We start from the raw sequence: 27,093 nt of genomic DNA on the forward strand, positions 1-27,093 counted from the left end.
TATTATAATTTAAAGGGCATCTGTCGGTAGATTTGTACCTAATGTTCACATGTGCCCGCATTGCTGAGAAAAATGATGTTTTAATATATGCAAATGAGCCTCTAGGAGCAACGGGGGCGTTGCCGTTACACCTAGAGCGAGGATCAGAAACCTTCGCACTCCAGCTGCTAAGAAACTACAACTCCCATCATGCACACTTGGTTGTTTTTGTAACTTCCATAGAACAGCTGGAGAGACGGAGGTTGCTGACCCCTGTCCTAGATTCTCAGCTCTCTAACTGCTGCGCCCTCTCCACTTTGACTGACAGGGCCAGGCAATGAAAGCCTCATCACACCTGGCCCTGCCAATCAAAGTGCAGAGGGTGCGGCAGTTGCAGAGAGAGCAGAGCCTCTAGGTGTAAGGGCAACGCCCCCGTTGCTCCTAGAAGCTCATTTGCATATATTAAAACATCATATTTCTCAGCAATGCGAACACATATGAACATTGAACCAACACAGATGCCTTCAGCTGCCAAGCGCACACGGAACAGGTCAGCCAGTGTCATAGGTACAAAACTGCTGACAGATGCCATTTTAGTGAGCCTTCCTCTTCATTCCAGGTATCAGACTATTTCTAGAAGATGTTGAAGATCGAACCTATAGTAAAATTTGGATAAATCTGCATCTCAGGGCGGCCAATTTGCTAGATGATCACAAATGGGAGACTAAGGCTAGGTCTACACGACGACATTTGTCGCACGACAATAAGTCGCGCGACAGATAGGGCGCAACATTTGTCGCGCGACATTTTGTTGCACCAATGTCGCGCGTCAATTTTTATAATGGCAGTCTATGGTGTCGCACTGCAACATGCGACATGCTGCGACTGCGACAAAACAGTCGCAGAAAAATCCATCTCGAATGGATTTTCTGCGACTGTTGCGTCGCAGTCGCAACATGTTGCATGTTGCAGTGCGACACCATAGACTGCCATTATAAAAATTGTCGTGCGACATTGGTGCAACAAAATGTCGCGCGACAAATGTCGTCGTGTAGACCTAGCCCAGTGATGGCTAACCTTGGCACTCCAGCTGTGGTGAAACTACGATTCCCAGCAGGCTCCATTTATTTCTATAGAGTTCTGAGAGCAGCCAAGCAAGCGGGGCATCTTGGGAGTTGTAGTTTTACCACAGCTGGAGTGCCAAGGTTAGCCATCACTGACCTAGCCTAATGAATTTAAAGGGGTGTTCCAGCTATAAGAAGTTATCCCAAAGGCATGAATGGAGCAACAGTATGCATGCTTCATACGAAGCAAATCTATGACAGCTATGCCTCAGCACAGGTTTGCATTTTATTTTCACCAGTTTTCGGCATAAATGATGGCAGATGAGTTGGACCATGAAACGCCATGACTCCGTCTATCAAGCCACACTTACTTATTTCAAATTTGGCGTAAAAAATGTAAAAAGTTGCACATTTTTGCACAAAATGTTGCTTGCACAAAAATGTGTGGCTTTTGTACAGCCTTTTATCAACTGCCCCCTTGGTTTCCTTTAAGGAGCCAATGGGTTTCATGGTAACACAGAATAATTCTCATTTCATTTATACTAATTAGGTCACTAACATGCATGTATACGTCAGTGTTGATACCAACAGTCACAAAACAATAATGACAACAGCGTTCCCAAGTGACACTATATGTAATACAGTATGCATGCAGGTACGACTAGGGTTTTACTTATGGATGATCTATCCTTGGGATAGGTCAGCAATATAAAATTGAACGGAGTGTGACCAGGGGCGTAGATATAGGGGGTGCCAGAAGCCCAAAGACCCTTGCGCTGCATAAAAAGACACTGGTATTATAGAAAGTGCATGCAGGTCAAGTTACACCTCTGGCTGGAGGGAAGGGGTTAGGGCAAGAATTTGGCATGGGGGTGCCGTTTCAATTTTTGCCTCTGGCAGCACGAAGGCTATGTGTTTCCCGGCCCCGGCCAGAAAGCACCGAAGGAAGGGGGGCCCAAGCTGAACTCTTGCACAAGGACCCATGAGCCTTTAGCTACTCCCCTGAGTTTGACTCCTGGAACCGCCACTGATCAATGGAACTACACAGCTCTGTCCACTGAGTGGGGGTCATGTCTGGTAACTGCAGCGCTGCTCTAATCCAAGTGAATGAGAGCCCAGCTGCAGTAACCAGGCCCAGACACTACACAATGGATGGCGCTGTGTAGTTCTGATGCCTGGTTTCAATGCCAAAGTTTGTGATTGGTGGGAGTTACCAGGAATCGAACCTGTGCCGATCGGATGTTGATGACCTATCCCCAGTGTATATGTTATATATGCTGTGTATGGTTCAGGTGGCAGTCCACCCCTGCATGTACAAATCACACAGCAGAACTACTCCTGTATAAGAGATTTTGAGAACAGTGGTTCTTATAGCAAGAGCAACGGATTAATATAACCCCCCCCCTCCCCCTCCATATGGATAGGGGTAGTCAAAAGTGGAGAGTCACTTTAAAGGGATTCTGTCATGACATTTGAGGCCTATAACCTAAACATATGGCCAGGTCCCTACTAATAACCTGAATCCGAAACTGTCCTTATTAAATGTGCCTGTGGCTCTATTAGCACATAAAACAGGTTTTTATAACCTGTCATTCACCTACCTAAGGTGCCCAAGGGGACGTCTCTTCATACAGTATGCCCGGCTGCACCCATCTCCGTCTGGTGCCCAGCGCCGTCTTCCCAGTTAAAATCACCGCTCTCCCTGTCTATAGTGCCGCCTTCCTCACCTCAGCGCCGCCTCCGCAATTGTCCGGTCCCTCAGCCAGATCCCGCGTGTGTGCACTAGGCATAACCTGAGGGACTGGACGATTGCGGAGGCGGCGCTAAGGGGAGGAAGGCAGCACTATAGACAGGGAGGGCAGAGATTTCAACTGGGAAGACGGCGCTGGGCACCAGACGGAGATGGGTGCAGCCAGGCACATTGTTTAAAGCGACGTCCCCTTGGGCACCTTAGGTAGGTGAATGACGGGTTATAAAAACTTGTTTTATGTGCTAATAGAGCCACAGGCACGGCAGGCGGCAGTCCATACCGCAGGGGGACACTTAACATGTGACATCTCCTTCTCTTCAGGAGAATAAGTGTGAGTCCTCTCTTCCTCCTACATGGCCTGCCCCATGGCATCTACCAGGACACAGTAAATATATCTATCAATTACCTGTTTTATCATCCTGCATGATGTTATCTATTACTATCTCCTAACCGACCCCCTGATGAACCATAGTGGGGAAACGCGTCGGGGTAAAAAACTGACATCATTTGTATAAAAAATTCCAAATGTACAGGGTTGTACAGGGCTAGACAGGGTAGGTACGGGGACAGGGTGATCCCACCATCAGGGTTCATCCCTGGGCAGAGGATTATTTCAGGGCGGGTACAGGGAGAGAACCATCCCAAATACCCTTAATAAGGTGCCCAACCATCTACCCATTCCCCAACCTCCAATAAATGTCATTAATGCCCCTGGAATTTATACGTATCTCAATTATCTTGTTTATTCACTTTTTTTTTCACCAATTCACGGTGGTAGCTGGGCAACATCTTGTCCTGTTATTATTTTGGATACCCGGTTATCAGAGGGTGTATATATATTTATGCTTTTTAAAGTAAACCTAATAAAAGCAACATTTTAAAAGAGTCCAATTTCCAGGCTAATATTCACTTATACGGACACCTATACTATTTTGTATATTTAATTCCATAATTAAAAAAAATTGACACATTTAATAAGGACAGTTTCGGATTCAGGTTATTAGTACGGACCTGACCATATGTTTAGGTTATAGGCCTAAAATGTCATGACAGAATCCCTTTAAGTACTGTTTGGCATCTGTACAGACTTACAGGTAATTAGGTAAGTGCTTACCATAGTGGCATATTCTAGAACACTTATTCCATCTTCATGTACAGCCAGCCAGACGAGTGCTCCATCAAAGGGTGTCGGGGATACAGGCTGTAGATAGAAAGAGAAATATTAGCTTTATGTTGCTGCCACCATACGGCACCGCACTGCAAGCTAAGCTTCCATGTCACTATTTAAAAAAAAAATAATAATCCAGAAATCTTGCAGTTTTCACCAATGGCCACAGAGCTTCATAGGCTGATACTTCCTGTTTTGTAGAGATCAGCTCTAGGTAGTCAACTCCTTATCATCAAGAGCAGCATTACAATAACAGGTAACACAGATACATTATCCACCATTCACGTAAGTGGTGATGGTCACAGCTTATCTACTCCCCTCCCTGCACAATGATCTCTGCGAAGCTCACACAGCATGTCCACAACACTTTCCCATTGACATCAATGAGTTGTTTACAGGTTCTTATGATCCATGACTGCTTTTAAAGCATTTCTCTGGACGCTGTTAGCAGCAACAAGATAAAATAATAATAATTATTATTAAACTGATTAGAATAAACTGTGTCACTATCTGCTTTTAATAAGGGAAAGAAACAAATAAATGTGATATATTCTCTGCAAGTCTTGACTATAGGAGACAAACGTATGGCGTGTGCATGTCCTCCTTTGGTGACGCCCATTTCTGCCAACCGTCCAAGACACTTCCTGAGAAAACTGACCCTAGTATTTCCATATGAGATAGGAAAATTTGTTTATGAGTTTCACAAGGGACATGTACTTAGCCAACATTGTGAAATATACTGATAACCCTTCTGGAGAAGGCTTGTTGATCCAGAGAGTTATTCCGATTGCCTAATTGGAGTTCAGAAGGAATTTCGGGGGGGGGGGGGGGGGGGGTTGCCTTCCTCTCAATTAACTTGCAGGATAACAGGCAGAACTGGATGGACGGATGTCTTTTTTCAGCCTTACAAACTATCTTACTATGTTAACATTTCTAGATGCAGACAGCAGAGGGTGCCAGTGGAAGCAACTGTCCTCCAGTCGTTAAGCATATAGCACCCCCTGGTGGTTCTCAAGCAATTCTCCAGTAACAGTGAACCATGAAATTCATTAGCTCATTTACCATTTGAAATCTAGTAGACAGTAGCTGCTTTACCAGTATGACCACAGGGTGTGGTCCAGCAGGCTAATTAGGACCGCACTGTTAAGACGCTCTGTATTGTTAATGAACGCATGGAATTGCGGGTGCTTTGCGGCCATTAACAATACAGACCAACTACACAGCGCAGTCCTAATTAGCTTAATTAGAGCCCAACACGGCCTGTATGGCCATGACTGTGCCGTGTGTCGCACTCTTAGGGTGAAAGTGATCCCCCTTATCTACTGGGCCCCTGTGGAAACATTGCACAGCCCCCATATCCTGCTCAGCACGTGGTTTCTTACTTTTGCTGGAAAAAGAGTAGCACCAAAGAACGTCCACTTTCTTGCAACCGTAAGATATATTCGCACGCAGTCTGAAGTGCTGTGACCCCGGAGAGCCATCCATCTTGCTGCTAGCCGTTGGTTAAGCTGCCTGGAGTAAAATAATAGGCAACAGATCAGTTTGGATTGATCCCCTGCCCCCTTTCCTGACCACAGAGTAATCACTAGAGTTCACAAGCAGTGAGCCTATAATGGGAACAGCTAAGGGGCCCATAAACCTTCAATACCTGTCAGCCAAAGGAGCAGAGCGTGCATATGTTCTCGGTGCGCAGAGTGGATTGAGCTGATTAAATTCAACATCTTCGATCCAACTTTACCCCCAATATCATCTGTTGGGGGGAAACGTCCAAAACCCCATACACATAAGGCAGACAGCCCCAATGAAACTGCTTGATTTGTCCAACTTTGCTCTTAAATGGGTATTATTTTTGAAAATATTCCATATAGGTTCCAATACCAGATTGGTGGTGGTCCGACACCAGCACCGCCACGATCAGCTATCTGCAGCAGCCTCCAGCATCGAAAGATGGCTGGAGCGGGAAGCAGAAGGCTCCATCTACTGTCTAGTGGCCATGCCGGGGTACTGCAGCTCAGCTCCTATTCACTTGAATAAGAACATCGGCTCTAATACCTGAGAATGGCCACTACACAGTGTAAGGATCAGGGGTGTTCCATCTCCATACACTTTTTAATCTCTGGAACTTCGGCTGCTGCAAACAAGTGATCGGACACCCACCAATCTGATACCGATGACCTATAGGTCATCACTTTATAAAAGGCGGAAAACCCCTTTAAGAATAACATTCATTATAATGAGATTTTAAATATTGGATCCTCTGGTTGTGTGTTGTTTTAGAGCTATTGTTTAAATTGCGTTTTTATGTTTAACCTATTTTTAAATAAATATTTATGTTATTTTTAATTTTCCATATCACATCTATATTTAAAACCATAAAATCCTGCAGTTTTTGCACTGGTCACTATAATAGGAGCCACTTCTTGGTCTGTACAGATCACTTTACTTCAGTTATCTGCTTATCTGTCATTCTAGTCCTGCCTGTAATGATATCACCTCTGTGTATAGATAAGACAGGATTCATTATTCACAGTAGGTGATTGCCAGAGCTTATCTATTCTTTCCTTGTACAATGACCTCCGCACAGGTCACAGAGCATGCCCAGAAAACTGTCCCACAAAAGTCAATGAGATCCCCCTCCTGTCCATTGTGTCTATGGACAATGGGGCTGCTGTAAAGCAATTTTTTAATGCTTTGTAAATGTTTTTAAGAACAGGTCAGACAAGATGGCCGCCCCTATAATCATGTTCAGAAAATAGAATAAAAAAAATCTATAATCAGAAAATAAACTAAAATTAGAAAAAAAAAGGAGATTTTCGTTTTAACTTGCAGATAAAATTTTTGGTGACAAATTTCCTTTAAGTTGTTCTAATCTTCTGAACAAGTGCTAGATATCTCCCCCATGAAGGGGCTGAAAACATTTACCAAGAATAATGTCTGCCTTGGGTTTGGATAGGTGGGAACCTACCGTAACTGCTCCTCTGTACAGTCCTCTCTATACCTCTTTGGATAAAATTTTTCCAGTGTTTGCCTCAGTGTCTGGGTCATCTTTAGTTGATTAGCTGTGGCTTGGAGGGGTCGTTCAAAATCTCCACATTCCACCTGCAAAAAAAGATGAGCAAGTGATATGTTTTCTGTACCTAGCCGACACTACCAGTAAGTGATCCTGCTTGATCGCCATACTCAGTGTAAATGAATGGTGTGACTTATACAGGCATGCAGCCACAGTTTCTTTTTAAAGGGGATGTCCACATTCTAGATATTGAGTGGGAGCTGAGCCGCTATACAGTGGACGGAGCTTTCTGCTTCAGGCTTCAACCAAATTCTTGCCCCAGATGAAGGAGCGCAGCTATGTCCCTGAGAAGACCATGCAGCTGGCAATTACTTTATAAGGACCAAATAGTGAGCCATTTATACATTTTACTCGCTTTTTACACTTACCTCAACAGTTTTAAAAACTAAAAGAAAAAAGGGGCAAAAGCTGTAAAATAGGAAAAATTTTCAAGATATTTGCCGTTTCTACTGGTACACAAAAAATGTCTAACCTGCCTACCAAGATGCTCATCAGTATCTGATTACTGGGGATCCGACACCCGACACCCGACACCCCGCCGATCAGGTGTTTGAAAAGGCAGCGGCGCGCGTTGTTCATTGGTCACATGGCCTACACGCAGTACGGTCCCCGTTCAAGTGAATGGGGCTGAGCACGATACCAATCACAGCCGCTATACAATGTACGGTGCTGTGCTTGGTAAGCTGAGAGAAGGCCATGGCTCTCACAGGAGATCTGATCAGGGGGGGTCTCGGGTGTCAGCCCCCCACCGATCAGATACTGACGACCTATCCTGAGGATAAGTCACAGGAGAGCTGATCAGCGGTGGGTCTCGGGTGTCGGACCCCCACCGATTAGATACTGACGACCTATCCTGAGGATAAGTCACAGGAGAGCTGATCAGCGGGGGTCTCGAGTGTCGGACCCCCACCGATCAGATACTGACGACCTATCCTGAGGATAAGTCATCAGTATAAAAGTCTTGGAAAACCCTTTTAATCTACTGCCGATCAGGTCCATTTCGACTGGTGACTAGCAGAGGAGAGCAGGGTTAGCCAAGGGGGATTAATGATCTTTTTCTTCTCCTGCAGAAAAGTTAAAGGGGAGAGTCTCCTGCTGCAGCCACTTGTCTTACAGCCAGACACAGGATAGTGAGGAGGAGCAGGAGGGGCATGGCCGATCTCTGGGACACACAGAGAGAAAATGTCTTCATGTATTTGTCCATTTTTATTGCAATACGAGACAAAATAGGACCAAGGGGAAAAGCAGATAAAGGCTCCGTTCACACGTTCGCAATTCTGTTCCACATTTTGCGGAACGGAATTGCGGACCCATTCATTTCTATGGGGCCACACGATGTGCTGCCCGGATGTGGAAATGCGGATCCGCACTTCCAGGTCCAAAATAGAACATGTCCTATTCTTGTCCGCAATTGCGGACAAGATTAGGCATATTCTATTATAGTGCCGGCGATGTACGGTCCGCAAAATGCAGAACGCACATTGCCGGTGTCTGTGTTTTGTGGATCCATACGGATGTGTGAATGGACCATAATGGAGAGTAATATTTTTTGGGTATTTTTCTGTGTTTACTGTACCTTTAAACCAGGGATCGGAGATTCTGCCAACAAACCAGTTTCTCCCTGCACTGGACCTGTACTTTATTTTTCTAAATCCTGTGATGATGTTACAATGTTTCGATTTATCCACTTGCCCTCGAGATGGCTTCAGAAACCTGCGTCCATTCATTTCATTTCTTAATGTGCAAAATTATGTTTTATCAGAACCTTGAAGGGAAAAGCCACTTCCCGTAGAAAAAAGGAGCTTATGTAAGAAAGAACCCATACCGATTTGAGTCTTTCTTTTGAAGCCACTTTGCTGCCATTATTCCATACATTAGGCACATTACCGCGCACGTAGACCCATTAAAACAATACGCTAATAATACCTTGGCTTTCAACATCTGTTATCCACCTGCATAAGACTAAGAGATGGAGGGACGGTTAAGCCACCTTGGGAAGCCATCTTTAGATCGGGAATTCAAATTGTATAATTAGCGGTTAATAGTGTACTGCACATTAGCGGACTGCTTCATTAAAAGTAATTGCTTTGGAAATTGCATTAAAAGGTATACATAGTTCATTTCTCAGAGGTTACCTGGGCCAGCAGAGCCGCCAGCTCCAGTGCCAGCTCCTTATTTACTGGAAAGATGCCATTAACGATTTTATCATTCGTCTGGTACATTAACAGCAGTTTCTCTCTCTCCGTCTCCCCTCGCACCTGCACAGTGAAACTCAGCCTGTAACACGGGGGAGAAAAAGTCAGAATGGGTACAGAGCCCAGCGGTTATGGCGTATCGCTTCATTACGCAGAACTAATGCCATGTATGAAGCATTGAAGGTGATTGAGAGGGCCTCTGGGGTCCAGCACCTGTTCTTATACGTGAGCCGTACAGTCCGGGTGCCATCACATTTCCCAGGTAGCTGCTCCTTGGATGCCTGCTCCCACTTTGAAATGATGTCACAAATCTGGTAAAGACAAAAAAATGAGGTGAAATCGAGGGAGGTATATAGAAATCATAGGACGTATACCTTGTTGTGAAATTGGGCTCTCAACCAACTCTTCTGAAGATTGCATTGCACTCATTTAGGTCATTAATATCTACATCCCAGAGAACCTCCAATAATAATCATAAAGTAATGAACAAATAAATATATGTAATAAATATAATGAATTTGCACAACATTTTGGACCTAAAAACCAAATGGGAGACATTAAATTTCCTTTAACCCCCTAAAGACCAAGCCAATTTTCCTTATTGCATTTTAGTGTTTTTTTCATCCCCACAACTTTTTACAATTTTCCAGTCACATATACATTTTTAAAATTTTGTACGGTAAACGTAACAAATGCTCCCCTATATGCCCGGACCAGGAGCCAGGTAAGTAGAATCAGTGTGAGGGGCCTGGCATATGGGGGAGAATTTGTTAGTGTTGGATAACCCCTTAAAAGGGGTTATCCAAACCATGAAACATGCCCCCCAATACCTGGACCCCTCATACGGATTATAATTGCCCGCTCCCCGGCACCCGCGTCACTCATGGTCCCCACACAGCCGCAGCTGCATCTCCCCTTCGCGCAAATCAAAACATCTGACAATGAGGAAGGGGAAGGGGGGAGAGTTTAGCCAATAGCAGGCCGCAACAGGGACGAGCCTCCCTGGCCATCACCGGATGGTTTGATCCACGCTACTGGCAGATGCAGCGGGAACCGCGTGTGGACCAGGAGCAATGGGGGGGGTGTAAGTATAATCTATATGAGGTGCCCCGGCATTGGGGATATGTTTTATAGTTTGGCTAACCCCTTTAACCCTGCAGAACAAAAACTGCTGAAAATGTTTAAACCAGGTGAAAATACAATTTTTAGCCCAAAATGAGTAAAATGCAATTCTAAAAAAAATTGCCCCCAAAGGTGTTCATAGCCTGTAAGAAATGTGACTTTTCTTGTACGATGGAAACTACCTTGTGCAGCAATGTTGGAGTTTTTTGTCATTGTGGACTCCACAATCCTAACTCTTTGTGCAATATTCAGTTGTACGCACCTTGATGTTTCCTTGCAGACAATGTTCAAGCTCCTTTCCTGATGGATCATCGGTGAACAAAGCAAATCCAGACTGTGCCGGGTTCCTCATACCTATGTCTTGGTTCAGTGTGCAAAGAAATTCTTCTACTGTTGTAGATGCATCAAATCCCACCACCTATGATCAGTAAGGGTGTTAGCAGAATACCTCAAGCGTACCTCACTGTGCGCCTCAATCCTCATGTGTAGTAAGGCTCTGTTCACATCAGCATAGGTGGCTCGGTTGGGAGCCTCTGTCACAGAATCCATCACATTTCACAGCACGTGCTGCATGCAAAATGACGGAAACCTCGGCGGGACATGATGGACACCACTATAATGCCTCATTCACACAGTCAGTGTTCGGTCAGTGATTTCCATCAGTGATTTTGATCCAAAACCAGGTGCGGCTCTAAGCATAGAACAGGAGCAGATCTTTCCCTCATCTCTGTGGAGGCTCCAATCCTGGTTTAGGCTCACAATCACTGATGGAAATCACCGACCAAACACTGACATGTGAATGAGTCTTAAATCTATAAAGCCTCATTCAGACGTCAGTGTTTGGTCAGTGATTTCCATCAGTGATTGTGAGCCAAAAACAGGATTGGAGCCTCCACAGACATAAGGTGTAAGGGAAAGATCTGCACCTGTTCTGTGTTTAGAGCCGCACCTGGTTTTGGATCAAAATCACTGATGGAAATCACTGACCAAAACACTGACGTGTGAATGAGGCCTAACAAGGGATCGCAGTGTGTCCTCTTGTCCAATAGATGGTTCTAGAGCACAGGGGAAGGGCTGGGAGGTGGGAGGAGGAGGGTGAGGGCAGTAAAAAGCTTTAGCAAGAGAGGAGTGTGTTGCAGTATGATGCTCCTCAGATACAGTAGAATAGGGCCTATGAGGACTGCAGAGTTAGGCCTCATGAACACGGCCGTTGTTTTGGTCCGCATCCAAGACGCCGTTTTAGCGGCTCGGATGCCCACCCATTTACTTCAATGGGGCCCCAAAAGATGCGGACAGCACTCCGTGTGCTGTCCGCATCCGTTGCTCCGTTCCGTGGCCCCGCAATAAAAATAGAACATGTCCTATTGTTGTCCATTTTGCAGACAAGAATAGGCATTTCTACAATGGGCCGCCCGTTCCGTTCTGCAAATTGCGGAAGGCACACGGGCGGCTTTTTTGCGGACCACATAAAACAGAACGGTCGTGTGCATGAGGCCTAAGGAGTACAAAGGAATTGCTGAGTGCCCCAGTGCAAAGGACTGTGATAAAGAGACAACCGGCAGGTGAGGTCTTTGAACACGAGAGGGAGTCTCCCGTTCCCCAGGCATGCTCCTGAACAGAGACCATCACTGCCTGGGTCAAAGCTATTCTTTACAATCGTTATTACTTTAATACTTTTGCTTGTTTGCTCTAAATTTAAGACTTCAGTAAAGTTCAGTTAAAAACTGTATTAAAGTCAAACACTTGGATTCCATTGTGTGACAGATGCAGAACAGCGTGGTGATGTGAACAGAGCCTAACTGTATATAGTCTGTATACTGTAATCTCAGCTGTTTGTGCTCTAGAAACCGACAACCAAAAGTATATGTGACAACTATCTAATTATCTATCTCATATCTATCTATCTATCTATCTATCTATCTATCTATCTATCTATCTCATGGTATTGCTGTCACCTGGTATGTGCCATTCATGAAGTGCACAGGTATACTGAAGGGCAAGGAATGGTGGTATGGATTGCGAAGGAGAATTGAAAGAATTTCCATCCGGGAAGGTCTGGCTTCACGGTCTCCATTTTGTTGGGTTCTTTCTACACAGCGTTGGCAGTATATAGCGTATTTTCCAGCCTCGGTTCTGTGACAAGGGGCAAAAAGTATGAGGGTCGCATCATATATCATACAGTATCCTACAGCAGCGGCGCTGGATTTATATCTCAGTAGCCACAATATACTTCACACTACAACTTCTACCATATCCTTGTCGCTTTTATGTCGCTGCGATCCGCCTCTAAGCCGCTGCAATCCGCCGCAATTAACCCTTTAGGTCATGAGGGGTTAATTGCGGCGGATCACAGCGCACAGTCATAGAGGCCGGGTGTAATCCTAGGGCTCTGATCGGGTCCCATGGCAGCCAGAATGCTACTGAAGCCCTGGCTGCCATGGTAAGCTCCCTGCTGCCGTGTGCACAAAGCACAGGGCAGCAGAGACAGTGTGAGGTCCCATTCACCCTAATAGAGCTCTATTACAGTGAATAGGACAAGGGTTCTAGCCCCTAAGGGGGCTAAGGCTACATGCACACGACTGTGGTGTGTTTTGCGGTCCGCAAATTGCAGCTTTGCAAAACACGGATGGCATCCGTGTGCGTTCCGTGGACAAGAATAGGACATGTTATATTTTTTTGCGAGGCCATGGAACGGAGCAACGGATGCGGACAGCATACAGAGGGCTGTCCGCATCTTTTGCGGCCCCATTGAAGTGACTGGGTCCGCATCCGAGCCGCCAAAAGTCGTATATTTTTTTTTGGGGGGGGGGGGGTATTGGATTGTGATAAAATTAAAAGTGAGGGCGAGCACTCAACACCTGGAATCAATTAGTAGTGTATAAAATAATTTATTAAATAACCATATAACAGTATGACATACAAATGGACCCTATAAACTAAAATCTAATGGATACATTAAAAACAATACAAATGCCACTTGAGAATAGGTTGAATAATAACAGTCTTTTCTGTTCAGTGCTGCTAATATAGTAAATAGGTTTTGCCGCTATACTCTAGTATCCCATGCGCATATTGCAATAGTCAGTGGAGTTCGCTGGCTTTTAAGTGCTGCTCCGATAGCAGCCCCACAGTAGTGCAAGAGGATTCGATATGTCCACCACCACATATAATCAGGGCTTGATCTCCTTAGACGCCAATGATCTTAAAACATGCACCTTCCAAAGGTACACCTCACCATGTGAGGTTTGGACTGATAGTGTTCCTACCTTCCTCTGATTTCGAGGACGTCCCGTCGGACGTGTACGGTGGATAGGCTGCAGGCGGCCGTTCCGGCGTCTCCCTCGTGGTGTCTGTGATCTATGATCAGCTGTTCCCAAGTCTCGCGGGATTTCGGACGTGGTGTAACCCTGGACTGTACAGCGGTGGTTCGAAGTTCTGTACTTAGCGTCTCAAGAGTCTTGCTTCTTCCGCTAGTTAAATTGTTTGCATGGCCATGCGTCTGTTGCGGAGATGCTTCTAATACAGGTGTACGGCCCAGACGCGTTTCGGGAACTCCTTCCCTTCGTCAGTGGTCCAGCTACACCTGTTTTACTCCGCCTTTTATACTTCCAACTAGCTCCAAAAACCTGGATCACCGGATTAGTTTTCAAATACATGGGATATACAAGCGTTTTTTAGCGGTATTGGTGCGGTTTTCTTAAGGAACATACGTTTTGATGTCAAATAAATTCCTTATGACAATCTGTGTATTCTTCATAGGTCATATATGTAATTTATATTTATATTGCAGAAGAAAGGGTTAGTCTCCAAATGGATAATATCATTTTACTGCCAACCTGCACTGTAAATTCTCCTATTAGAATTGATTCAACCATAATAGATGGCATGAGTAACATCTAGGTGTCTATGCTCATATATAAAAATATACAATAAAACTATATGAGATATGCATTACCAGTGGAGCATGACTCCTGTGTATAAAAAATAGATATCTGTTCCACTGGTATCTTGGTACTATGTAATACATACATCTGTTTCAATATATAAAATGATAAAATGATAAAGTAGGCTGAGAGAGAGATACATAGCCTTCATAATCCCAAAATCTTGATGATGTAAAATGTGTAAAATATAGAAATATGATTAATATCACCTTGGTGGCCCTATTTCAAATTTTCACTGTGTATTCAATTACCCCTTAATTCCGCATTTTTGTTCCCTGTACTGCCTACTTTTACCTGTGCTTAAAATAGGGTTGCTAGGCATGATAGACGGAGCACACTGCGTGAAGAGTCACATTACTGACAGCCAGGTCCTCCCCAGCAGCTGATAACAGTGCCTGGGCTGTGTGCACTTCTCCCTGTCCCTGCGCTTGGCAGACGCTCCCTCACTCAGCAGACTAGGACAATGCAGAGCTGAAGCAGCGCAGAGCAGGGAAGGGAGATCTGCATCTGCTCAGTGTATAAAATGAAAGCAACATCTGGTAGGAGGACCCCTTTGTGCTGCAGGAGATTAACCATTTAGGGGGGAGGGCTCTGGTTACTGACACTTTTGGGGGGGCTATTGTTACTGGCTAGTGAGGGCAGGCGGGATTAGCCTCAGGGTGAGGGCAGAGGCGGCCATCTTAACTGAATAGTGAAATTGCAGTTTTATGCAGACTGGTTGCTAAGGGCTGAATCTTATTAAATATGGGGTAAAGCCCCTTTCACACTTGCGTTGTCCGGATCCGGCGTGTACTCCACTTGCCGGAATTACACGCCGGATCCGGAAAAACGCAAGTGTACTGAAAGCATTTGAAGACGGATCCGTCTTCAAAATGCTTTCAGTGTTACTATGGCAGCCAGGACGCTATTAAAGTCCTGGTTGCTATAGTAGTAGTGAGGAGCGGGGGAGCGGTATACTTACAGTCCGCGCGGCTCCCGGGGCGCTCCAGAATGACGTCAGAGCGCCCCATGCGCATGGATGACGTGTCCATGCGATCACGTGATCCATGCGCTTGGGGCGCCCTGACGTCACTCTGGAGCGCCCCGGGAGCCGCACGGATGGTAAGTATGCTGCTCCCCGCTACACTTTACCATGGCTGCCAGGACTTTAGCGTCCCAGGCATGGTAACCATTGAGAAAAAGCTAAACGTCGCATCCGGCAATGCGCCGAAACGACGTTTAGCTTAAGGCCGGATCCGGATCAATGCCTTTCAATGGGCATTCATTCCGGATCCGGCCTTGCGGCAAGTGTTCCGGATTTTTGGCCGGAGCAAAAAGCGCAGCATGCTGCGCTATTTGCTGCGGCCAAAAAACGTTCCGTTCCGGAACGGAAGACATCCTGATGCATCCTGAAGGACGGACTGTCCATTCAGAATGCATTAGGAAAATCCTGATCAGTATTCTTCCGGCATAGAGCCCCGACGACGGAACTCTATGCCGGAAGACTATAACGCAGGTGTGAAAGAGCCCTAAGTCAGTCTAATAGTAACTGATTCTGGAATATCATGTTATTAGTAACTACATATATGAAAATTGAAATTAGAGTCTAAATGTGACAGTTATCCTTTAAAAAGAAAAATAAATAAAAACACTAAACAGGTTTGGTATAGCCACACCCGTAACGACCTGCTCTATAAAATGATCATGTTACCTTTACTGCATGGTGAACACCATAAAAAAATAAAATAAACTATGATGGAATGATGGAATTGCAATTTTGCCCACTGCACTTCCCAAAGAATTGTATAAAAAAAAATGATCAAAAAAGTCATATGTATCCAAAATTTGCATCAATCAAACCGTGACCTCATCCCACAAAAAATGAGCCCCTTCATAAGCCAATTGTCCCAAAAATAAAAAAATATGGCTTTTTTTTTTCAAACATGCTTTTATTGAATAAAATAAAGTTAAAAAAAGCACATATTAGGTATTGTCATGTCCGTAACGACCTGCTCTATAAAAAATACTTTTTTATTACCTTACATCACAAAAAGTGTAATACCAAGCAATCAAAAAGTCATATGTGCCCCATAATGGTACCAATCAAACTGTCATCTCAATCCGCAAAAAATGAGATCCTACCTAAGACAATCGCCCAAAAAATAGAAAATATGACCTTTAGAAAATGGAAACACAAAAACATGATTTATTTTTCAAAAATGCACATATTAGGCATCGCTTTGATCCGTAACAACCTGCTCTATAAAAATAGTATTTGATCCAACCCATCTGGTGAACACCAAAAAAATAAAAAATAAAAGATGTGCCAAAAAAGCCATTTTTTTATCACCTTACATCACAAAAAGTGTAATACCAAGCGATCAAAAATTCATATGTGCCCCAAATGGTACCCATCACTATCATCTCTTCCAGCATGAGATCGTACCTAAGACAATCACTCAAAAAAATAAGGCTTTCATAAAAAGGAAACACAAAAACATGATAAAAAAAATAAATTATTGTGTAAATCCAAAATAAAATTTAAAAAATAGACTTATTAGGTATCGCCGCATCGTTACGACCTGCTCTATAAAAATATCACATTATCTACTCAGGTGTACATTGTAAAAATATAAATAATAAAAACTGTGCCAGAACAGTCATTTTTTTGGTTACCTAGTTTTATTAAAAGAGTAATAAAAAAATAAAATATATATATATATACACACACAATGCACAACTACCTTTAGCAACAGATTTCAATACTGCAGGAATAACCCTAATAATAACACACCCCCTGCACCGCTCACACCAGCGCGCCGACCAATTAGGACACGGAGCTCCACATGCCGCCTGCTGCACCCACACCTGTGTGTCGGCAAGCAGGTCGGAGCGTCACCATTTCTGTTAGTCAGTCCCAGCTGCCATTTCTGTTCGTCAGTCACAGCACTATGAGTCATATAGAGAGGAGCCCCTGTCAGCAGTCTGACTTACCAGTCGCTACCAGCAGTCTTAGCACCAGCAGTCAGTGCCAGTCGTACAGCCACCAATCATAATGCCAGCAGTGTCAGCCACCAGTCAGTGCCAGCCATCTCAACCATCAGTCAGTGCCACCAGCCACAGCCGCCAGTCTCGGCCACCAGCCACAGCAACCAGTCTCGGCCACCAGTCAGTGCCAGCCATCTCAACCATCAGTCAGTGCCACCAGCCACAGCCACCAGTCTCGGCCACCAGCCACAGCAACCAGTCTCGGCCACCAGTCAGTGCCAGCAATCTCAGCCACCGCTATCAGTCAGTGCCAGCAGTCTCAGCCAGCAATCCCAGCCACCAGCCTCAGCCACCAGTCAGTGCCAGCAGTCTCAGCCACAGCCACCAGTCTCGGCCACTAGTCTCAGCCACCAGTCAGTGCCAGCAGTCTCAGCCACAGCCACCAGTCTCGACCACCAGTCAGTGCCAGCAGTCTCAGCCACAGCCACCAGTCTCGACCACCAGTCAGTGCCAGCAGTCTCAGCCACAGCCACCAGTCTCGACCACCAGTCAGTGCCAGCAGTCTCAGCCACCGCCACCAGTCAGTGCCAGCAGTCTCAGCCATCAGTCGCAGCCAGCAATCTCAGCCACCAGCCACAGCCACCAGTAAGTGCCAGCAGTCTCAGCCACAGCCACCAGTCTCGGCCACCAGTCTCAGCCACCAGTCAGTGCTAGCAGTCTCAGCCACCGCCACCAGTCAGTGCCAGCAGTCTCAGCCACCAGCCTCAGCCACCAGTAAGTGCCAGCAGTCTCGGCCACCAGCCACAGCCACCAGTCTCAGCCACCAGTCAGTGTGGTCAAGTTCCCTTGCCATTTAATATAGACTGTTCCTACTAATGTTTATGCACTACTGTTCTAGCGGCCGTTATTGTAACAGGCCTAATGTCTAGTTTACTATTATCCAAGACCCTGGCGAGCAGGCTTCACTTTCCCTGTAAAGAGGCACCGCAACATTACCAGATGTAACCCTAAGGTCCAGCCTGGGGGAAGTGTGCCCTACTGGTCAGGAAGATGAGCCCAATGGAGTTTTTAGTGTGGAATACCTGACATCCGCATTCTTCTTCAGGAAAAGTTTCAAGAGCCAGATGTATGGATGCTGAGGGAGGAAGAGGCCGACACACAAGGCCAGGAGCTGCCACCCCTGTGAAAATACACACAGACCTATCAGATATGTGACACTGAGGTGCACTTAGGTACCTGCACAATGGGGGCGGTTTACAGAAACTCTGCATAGATATCCTTGCGGATTTCTGTGTTTTCAAATCAAATCTGCACCAAAACCTGCATGTGTTACTTGCGGTTTTTGGTGTGGATTTGATGCAGTTTTCCACGAAAAATGGCACAAGCAAAAGACATGCTTCGGAATCCAAAAACTGCACGGCAGGTCAATATCTCAATCTCTGCATGGAAGAAAAAAAGCAAAGAGGGCATGGGATTTGTCTAATCTCACACATGTTTTGGTTCTGTATTAGCGAACGTTCACACGACGTAAATTTGGCGCATACATCCACGCCGAGCTTTTGTCAAAAACCTGCCGATGGCCATGTCCTTTCTGCCTCCTATCCACTCAATGGAATACAGTGCAGGACGGGAAAATGTTGGCTTAAAGCTGAGGTTGCGCCGAGGACGGACATGTCCCTTATCAGTGCGGCCGCAGCTATAAGCTGCCACTCTGCCACTGAGACGTATGGGAGACATGAGGGACACAGGCAGGTTTTTTGACGGAATTTCCGCCCCAAAATTCCACTAAAAAGCCGTTGTGTGATTGCCCCTTACGCTGAATTTTTTCTGTACGAAAATAAGTGCGGAAAAAACAAAAGTAATCCGCAATGTGTGCAGGTAGCCTTAGTGTGTTTGGTCAAGACAGGGTTAATTTCCTACCCTTTAATAGTGACGGAGGTTTCTGATCCCTGCATTAAATCTGGGAGAGGAGTCTGGTAGAGGCCGAGCATGCAAGTGTATGGCGGAGGGGAATTCCTAAAACAGGGCTGGACTAAGACACCACAGTACTACCGGATCCCCTACTGGACCCAAGTACTGAAATAATATTGGCCCTGAAAGTCCAGCAGAAAACCACATTTCAAGCTGGTTTCGAGACAATCAAAACTAGTCTTATGGGTTAATTTACAAATTAGAATTTATGATTATGTAATTAATAGTACATGTTCACATGTTCTGCAGAGGTGGACGATGGGCCCTCAGAATCCCTTTCTCTGGGGGCCCAAAGCACACCGATTTGCTTCTCACCCACTTTACCTGGATAGGACTGGGCTGGTTGTGCGGCTGCCTGTATCTTGTCTGCTTGATAAGCTGGCAGTAGATCTCATTCTGGAGCTCCGGATGGGTGAGGCAGACCTGCAGGGCGCTTTGAGCCAGGGAGACATGATAGTCTATGGCGGGGGAATCGACTGCGGCATTGAGGAAAAGCTGGCAGGTCTGGACATAGGTACAAAAAAAATAAAAATCAGCACCTTATTATGTTATACTGCAAATAAATGGTATGGATGTATCAAGATAAGTAAACGCAAATTATACGCAGATTAGAGAGAAATAAGGTCAAGCTTCTGCGTGACGCCACCACCCTCTAGTGGACACCAAGGAAAACTGCATTATAAAAGACTATGAATTTACAGCATCCGCTCACTATCAGGGTAGGTCCACGTGTGACTGTAAATACATTGAGGTTGTTCACATATAGCAGATACACCCTGAATTTGTCACTGCATATTTTGAATACCAACAAAGTGGATTTTAACCCCTTCAGCTCTGGTCGATTCTCCTTTTTTTTTTTACGTTTTTGTTTTCCACTCCCTACCTTCCTGAAACCATAACTTTATTATTTTTCCGTTCACATAGCTGTACAAGGGCATGCTTTTTACTGGACAAGTTGTACTTTCTAATGGCTCCATTCAATATTGCCTACAATGTAGTGGGAAGCTGAAAAAAAAAAAAAACATTCCAAATGGAGTAAAATTGGAAGAAAATGTCATTCCGCCACACTTTTATGGGTTTAGTTTTACAGGGTCCCTGTGCAGTAAAACTTATCTGTTACCTTCTTTCTCTGAGTCAGTATGATTATGGCCATACCACATTTGTACAGTTTTCTTGTGTTTTAATACTGAAAAATAAATTATTTTCTTCCTTTTATCACCATATTCATAACTTTTTTTAATATTTACCTGTACATCTATGGAGCTGTGTGAGGGCTCATTTTTGGGGTATGATCTGTAGTTTTCAGTTATACCATTTGGGGTGTATATGACTTTTTCATTTTTTTTTATAATTTTTTTTTTTTCATTAAAGGGAACCTGTCACCGGGATTTTGGGTATAGAGCTGAGGACATGGGTTGCTAGATGACCGCTAGCACATCCGAAATACCCAGTCCCCATAGCTCTGTGTGCTTTTATTGTGTAAAAAAAACATATGCAAATTAACCTGAGATGAGTCCTGTACGTGAGATGAGTCAGGGACAGGACTCATCTCAGGTTAATTTGCATATGTATGAAATAGTTTTTTTTACACAATAAAAGCACACAGAGCTATGGGGACTGGGTATTGCGGATGTGCTAGTGGCCATCTAGCAACCCATGTCCTCAGCTCTATGCGCAAAATCCCGGTGACAGGTTCCCTTTAAGGCATTCAGCTTAAAGCATAAAGACATTAACATTTTAATAGTACAGGGATTTTGGGACGTAATGCCTACAATGTTTATTTTTTTAATTTTGTATTTTTATTATGGGTAAAGGAGGGTGATTTAAAGTTTATATATATATAACTTTTTTTTATTTTGTTTAACCAGGGGGCAGATAATTTCTGCCTTACACTGCAATTAATAATAATTGCACTGTATTGCAGATTCCCTATGTTCTCATGGCGCCCTGTCACTTGCAGGCCTCCATAACAACTACAGCTGTAATAGCATGGGTTTCTTCAGAGACCAAGGCCGTTGCAATAGCTCCCTCGATATCCACCCGGGAGAGCCACAGGAGAGCAGTGCTTCCAGGGAAAGCTACCTCAGGTATCGTGGTCACAATTGACCATTGCATCTGAAGGGTTAAGGCTAGGTCTACACGACGACATTTGTCGCGCGACATTTTGTTGCACCAATGTCGCGCGACAATTTTTATAATGGCAGTCTATGGGGTCGCACTGCAACGTGCGACATGCTGCGACTGCGACGCGACAGTCGCAGAAAATCCATTCAAGATGGATTTTTCTGCGACTGTCGCGTCGCAGTCGCAACATGTCGCATGTTGCAGTGCGACACCATAGACTGCCATTATAAAAATTGTTGCGCGACATTAGTGCAACAAAATGTCGCGCAACAAATGTCGTCGTGTAGACCTAGCCTAAATGTCTGCGATCGGCGTTAAGCAGAAACCCGGCTGCTATGGCATCCTTGAGCTGGCACCATCTTTATTTCAGAGAAGAAAGGGATGCAAATGAGCTCTTAACAAGCTCCGCCTCTGATGCCACCAGATGTAAGGCAGCTATTCTAAAAGTCAATGTTTGACCCTTTAACAAGCCTTGAGACATGACTCGGATATTAACTAAGCCAGCACCTCATCTGCAGACAGCTGTTTCGGGGTGATTGCCCCTCATCAGTGCAGAGCAGAGAGTACTGGCTTAACTGGGTCAGGATTTGGAGGGTATTATCTCTCCTTAGGGAGAGAGCGCCTTTCTTCCCAGAATTAGAGGACCATGTATGGCCTATAAGTCTCCTCATGCTGATTAAAGCGCTCTCTCCCTAAGGAGCGATAGTACCCCCCAAATCTTTTTTTCAGGTCTGTTATTTTTGCATCTTTATTCCTCCTGGCGCCCCCCACCCCCTTTCTTTTTTTCTATCTAACAACTCCCTTTTCCACGTTTTCCTTCATAGAAATTGGGTAAATTTGGGAGTGTGAATTTTTTTATTAAAAAATGTCTTCCACCTAATAAAAAAAAAAAACTTACATTTGGCAGAAATCTCACTGGGGGAAAGGACCCATGCCAAGCTTTACTATGAGGCCCTATAAGATCTGGGCGTTCCCCTGTCGGATATGCATGTGTTACTGAGCTGGCCTGTCACAGATATGTCCATGAGCCGTAATAAAAATAAAAATAAACTTGACCCAAATGCAATGTAATGTAATGTAAAGTGAACAGAAGTCAAATGTTAGAGTTTTCCAAATTTCTCACAGAAATAGGATGATGTATTTGAAAGGTTTGCCAAGGTCGGAAGGGTAGAATCATGTTCCTGTCATAATAAATAATCCTGCATGTCTTAAAAAGTCCTTATTTCCAGATTTTGGCGGGGGGCAGAGCGTGCGCTACTTATTATGTGGATTCCAAACACTATGGGTCAATGAGAAGTGAATCTACTTATGTCTTCCCGGTGTCAGCCTCCACCAGGCACAGATTAGGGGATGAGGTGCAGGTATTTCTTATCCCTCCACCTCCCAGGATGCCGCCGAGCCCTTCCCTCCGTCCGTGCGGGTGATTTTCTGCAGCTGGTTGCTCCTCGTGTTTGCTCTGCAGCATATTTCCACTGTAGGTGTGCAGGGCCGATGACATAAGAGTCTGCGGCTCTCATGTTACCCGCGTGGCCCACGCCTTTACAGAAAACTCTACAGCAGCATTTGAAAGTGGTTGAAATATTAAAAGCTGTTATTTGCTTTAACGACAGAAGACATTTCATAAAGTTGGGCCAAAAGTAACAGGAACATATTTTTGTTATTTTTGTCAAAATTTCCTGTTCAAATTGGAGGAAAAAAACTAACTCTGAAATATTTTTAAAATAATTATAACCGTCCAATATTACATTCTGTAGACATAATGTTGGTAAAAATTCAAATTTAATTAAAAGATGATAAAATATATAACTGTATAAAAACTCAACATATGCACTGTATCCCACCAGGATGTGCCCTAATAGAGGATATAGCGGTGACAGAGGGAACTCGTTCAGGTCATCAGCACCAATGAGCACCCGTAGTCAGCAGCTAGATGACATGCGGTGCTTTCCTAACTTCACTAGGGTGCTGATCTGTACACAGCCGTAGCAGGAGGGCCCCTAGAGCATGAACCACCCGCCGGACTCCACTGACTATAATTGAATGCAGAGGCGATATGGACATTCCATGGCATATATGCCGGGATTCGATTGGACCAAAAACCATTACGTGCAGGAATTTTTGTCCGGCCGAATCCCAGCTGATATGCCGGGAAGCGTCCGGATCCCGGCCGCATCCCATTATAGTCAAAGGGGTCCGACTATCCGGCTATGCTGGATCCTGGGAACTATACAGGATTGTTGATACATGTTTCAAAGTAGCCTTAGTAACTACTTGCATTCCCCATGTAATAAGAATTCTGAAGCATCATTTCCTAGGACTCTATGTTGTGCCATTCCTCTATTATTAGTACGAGATTTATGAATGAATTTTCAGCAGTCTACAATAAAGGTCCATCTGGGTGGTACCAGTTTGGGGTGTGTCCTGCACAGTGTGCCACTTGCAGCACTGATTGGATGGTGTCAGACTGCGGACAGAACCCCCCCCCCCCCCCAACTGGTAACACCCAGCTGGACTTTTTTTTTGCAGACTTCTGGAAAATCATTTATAAACTTCTAGTAGGAATAATAAACAATTGGCGCAACAGAGAGTCATAAGAATAGATGCTCCACGGGCGCTCGCATCAATCCCTCTCCTCAGTGGGGCTCCCTAGTCTAATTTCCCTTACACAATTACACACACATTGGGACTAGAGATAATTACATTTTTGGAGTCTGGTTGGAAACATGGCCCATGTTGACACGGGAAGAACCTACCAACTCCATGCAGATATTATCCTTGGAATCAAACCCAGGACCCCCATGTTACTGATATCATAACCAGACATTAGGGAATTATGAACTGGTGCTCTACACCATGGCAGAGATTAATCAAAACTGGTGTAAAGTAGAACTGGCTTAGTTGCCCATAGCAACCAATCAGATTCCATCTTTCATTTTTCACATCTCCTTTGGAAAATGAAAGGTGGAATCTGATTGGTTGCTATGGGTAACTAAGCCAGTTTTCCTTTTTTACCTTAAATAATTTGATGGCTTCTGTCTGTAACGCCTCTGACGGTAAAGTGGTAAGCGGTGAGGTTATGGCTTCCTTGCTGTGGCACAGAGTCGGATGTCTCCACACTTGTGTGCCTAAATAATAATTAAAAAAATGTTAACGCTATAGCATTTGTTCAATTTCAATGCCACGCTACAAATTAAAGGGGTTCTCTGCTCCAGACAATTCCTACTTAGTAAAAGGGTCATTTAAAGGGATTTTCTAGGTGTTTAATATTGATGACTTTTCCTAGGGTGAGGTCATTAATATCAAATCAGTCAGGGTCCACTCCCAACACCCCCCAATCAGCAGCTTGAAGAGACCACGGGGCTCCATGTGCACCACAGTCTCTTCCTAGGGCTAGGCCATTGATATCACGTTCATCACACGGCCTAGTTTGGCTCAGTCTTATTCAAGTGAATCGGCCTGACCTGCAATACCAAGCACTGCCACTATACAGTGGACAGCACTGTGCTTCGTAAGCTGCTAGGAGGCTTCTTCAACCAGCTCATAGGCAGGGATGCCAGGGGTTGAACTCCGGCCAATCTGATCCAGCAGCGATGGCCGTGCTTGCACACCATAGGAAAAAGCACTCCCACGGTCCCGGCCACCAGAGAGGCCGGCAATTTTTTCTATAGTGTGCAAGCACGACCACCACTGATGGATTGCAGGGTGGTCGTAACCATGGAAGTGAGCAGTGTATAATCTTATGGGAAAATGAATCATACCAGCAAAGGAGACAATATGGAGAATCACAGTACATTAGGAAGTGCCTTGTAGTAACTTTCTCTCTACATGATAAATGCTACTTGATGGTGAGACAACCCCTTTAACAATAAGTGCCCCCTGTTGGCATCCTGAGTGACTGACTAATCTTTGGGAAAACCTGGCAGTAAGTGTTCAGGTTCCCTACAACGCCACCACTGGAGAGATGAAGAATTACATAGTGATCTGTAATATACATCTGCTGTCTGTATAACACAGGACAGGACGGGTCCTCCAGAGTGAGAGGCGCTCTTTGTCACTGCTCTCCACTTTGGCCAAAAGATGAGGATTTGAAACCAAGGAGCCTCCTGTAATTTGGTAAATCACATTACTTACATGATTCTCCATCCAGGCTCAATAGTTTGCAAACCAACTGCTCAAACTCCGTCCCCACAGTGGCTCCTGTCACTCCGGCTGCCATGGTTAAATGGTAATGCCACGTATCCTAGAAAACACCCGCAATATTAGTGTTCTATATACTGCATGTCTAAATGATGCAAATACATGAAAAATATAGGAAAATATTCCTAGTCACTGATGTCCATCATAAAATGTATAACACAATACCAAAGAGGTGGACATAATCACTAGTGTCTGAATCTATCCATCCATCCATCCATCCACCTATCTATCTATCTATCTATTTACTATCTATTCATCTATCCATCCATCCACCTATCTACCTATCTATCTATCTACCTCCTATCTATCTACCTCATATCTATCTATCTATCTACTATCCATTTACTATCTATCTATCTACCTCATATCTATCTATCTATCTATCTATCTACTATCCATTTACTATCTATCTATCTACCTCATATCTATCTATCTATCTATCTATCTACTATCCATTTACTATCTATCTATCTACCTCATATCTATCTATCTATCTATCTACTATCCATTTACTATCTATCTATCTATCTATCTATCTATCTATCTATCTATCTATCTATCTAATAAAATAAGTGGTAAGAGAAGTGGACTCCCTTTAGTTACCCTTTCCTGCAATGTTTCAGCCATGCACAATGAGGTCTTTGTCTGTAATATCTATGTATCTCTCTATCTATTATCTATCTCCAGTATTTAATAGCTATCCTATATCTATCCACTGGTAAACACATTCCCTGTTTCCGGATAATCCTATCAATCACAGGACAGCGTCTAGTTATCTCCACAATGTTCCCGAGAGTCATACTTACTTTTTCGTGTTTGGATCCAATGAGTATATATGTGGGATCCTGTTCTTTGGGGTGGATGACGATGGTGTAATGTGTGGATAACAGACTGCGTCCACTGGTTTCGTAGTCCTCATCAGAGTCACAGGACCGATCTACTTCCTCTACTTTTGCTTCCCAGAGCTTAATCTGTCCCAGGGGAAACTACATGAAAAAAGTAAAAGACAAAAACAATATCATCAAAGATTTATAATGATGTAAGGTTGGATGGTACTCCAATTGATTGAGTGTGTGGGCAACAGGAGATGGTTCCCAGACCAAGTAATAATAAAAATTCAGACTCCTGTACTCCACTTTGCTATTTAGGTAAATGCTTTATTTCAAAGAGCGGTTTCCAGTCCAAAAAACGTTTTTCGGCATATAGCCTTCTTCAGCATAACTGGTTGAGCCACATGGATAGAAGAAAAGGCGTAGCGTTGAAGTACCCACAGTGGGTTGCAGATTGCTTCAGTGGTATGGGGCTCTATGGCCCTGGTTGGAGTGCGATAGAATAAGGCAGTGGCCTGAAAGAAAGGGCGCCATTTCTTTCAGGCCACTGCCTTATTCTATCGCACGTCAACCAGGGCCATAGAGCTTAGCTTAGTTATATATTGCTGCCCATCAGATTTTCAGTGCTATATATATTTTTTTCATAACTCGGACAACCCCTTTAAAAAATAAAAATTTCAAGTAAAAAAATCCCCTTTTTCCCATATCCACT

The 27,093-nt window shown here is 44.4% G+C and overlaps 1 protein-coding gene across 2 annotated transcripts in view; it reads right to left on the bottom strand.

Moving 5' to 3' along the window:
• Positions 1-27,093, bottom strand: part of PLEKHH2 (pleckstrin homology, MyTH4 and FERM domain containing H2) — a 144,345-nt gene that overhangs the window by 3,483 nt on the left and 113,769 nt on the right. For both annotated transcript variants that reach the window (XM_044290007.1, XM_044290006.1), the window contains exons 17-28: positions 26,358-26,537; positions 25,486-25,594; positions 24,367-24,479; positions 19,555-19,734; positions 18,342-18,439; positions 12,304-12,481; positions 10,611-10,766; positions 9,440-9,537; positions 9,167-9,308; positions 6,927-7,060; positions 5,344-5,473; positions 3,908-3,994 (exon numbers count right to left, since the gene is read on the bottom strand). In XM_044290007.1, the coding sequence (XP_044145942.1) occupies positions 3,908-3,994; positions 5,344-5,473; positions 6,927-7,060; positions 9,167-9,308; positions 9,440-9,537; positions 10,611-10,766; positions 12,304-12,481; positions 18,342-18,439; positions 19,555-19,734; positions 24,367-24,479; positions 25,486-25,594; positions 26,358-26,537 (1,605 nt within the window). The remainder of the gene's footprint in view (positions 1-3,907; positions 3,995-5,343; positions 5,474-6,926; positions 7,061-9,166; positions 9,309-9,439; positions 9,538-10,610; positions 10,767-12,303; positions 12,482-18,341; positions 18,440-19,554; positions 19,735-24,366; positions 24,480-25,485; positions 25,595-26,357; positions 26,538-27,093) is intronic.

This window comes from Bufo gargarizans, chromosome 4 (genome assembly GCF_014858855.1).
Source record: "Bufo gargarizans isolate SCDJY-AF-19 chromosome 4, ASM1485885v1, whole genome shotgun sequence".
In the NCBI taxonomy this organism is placed as follows: domain Eukaryota; kingdom Metazoa; phylum Chordata; class Amphibia; order Anura; family Bufonidae; genus Bufo; species Bufo gargarizans.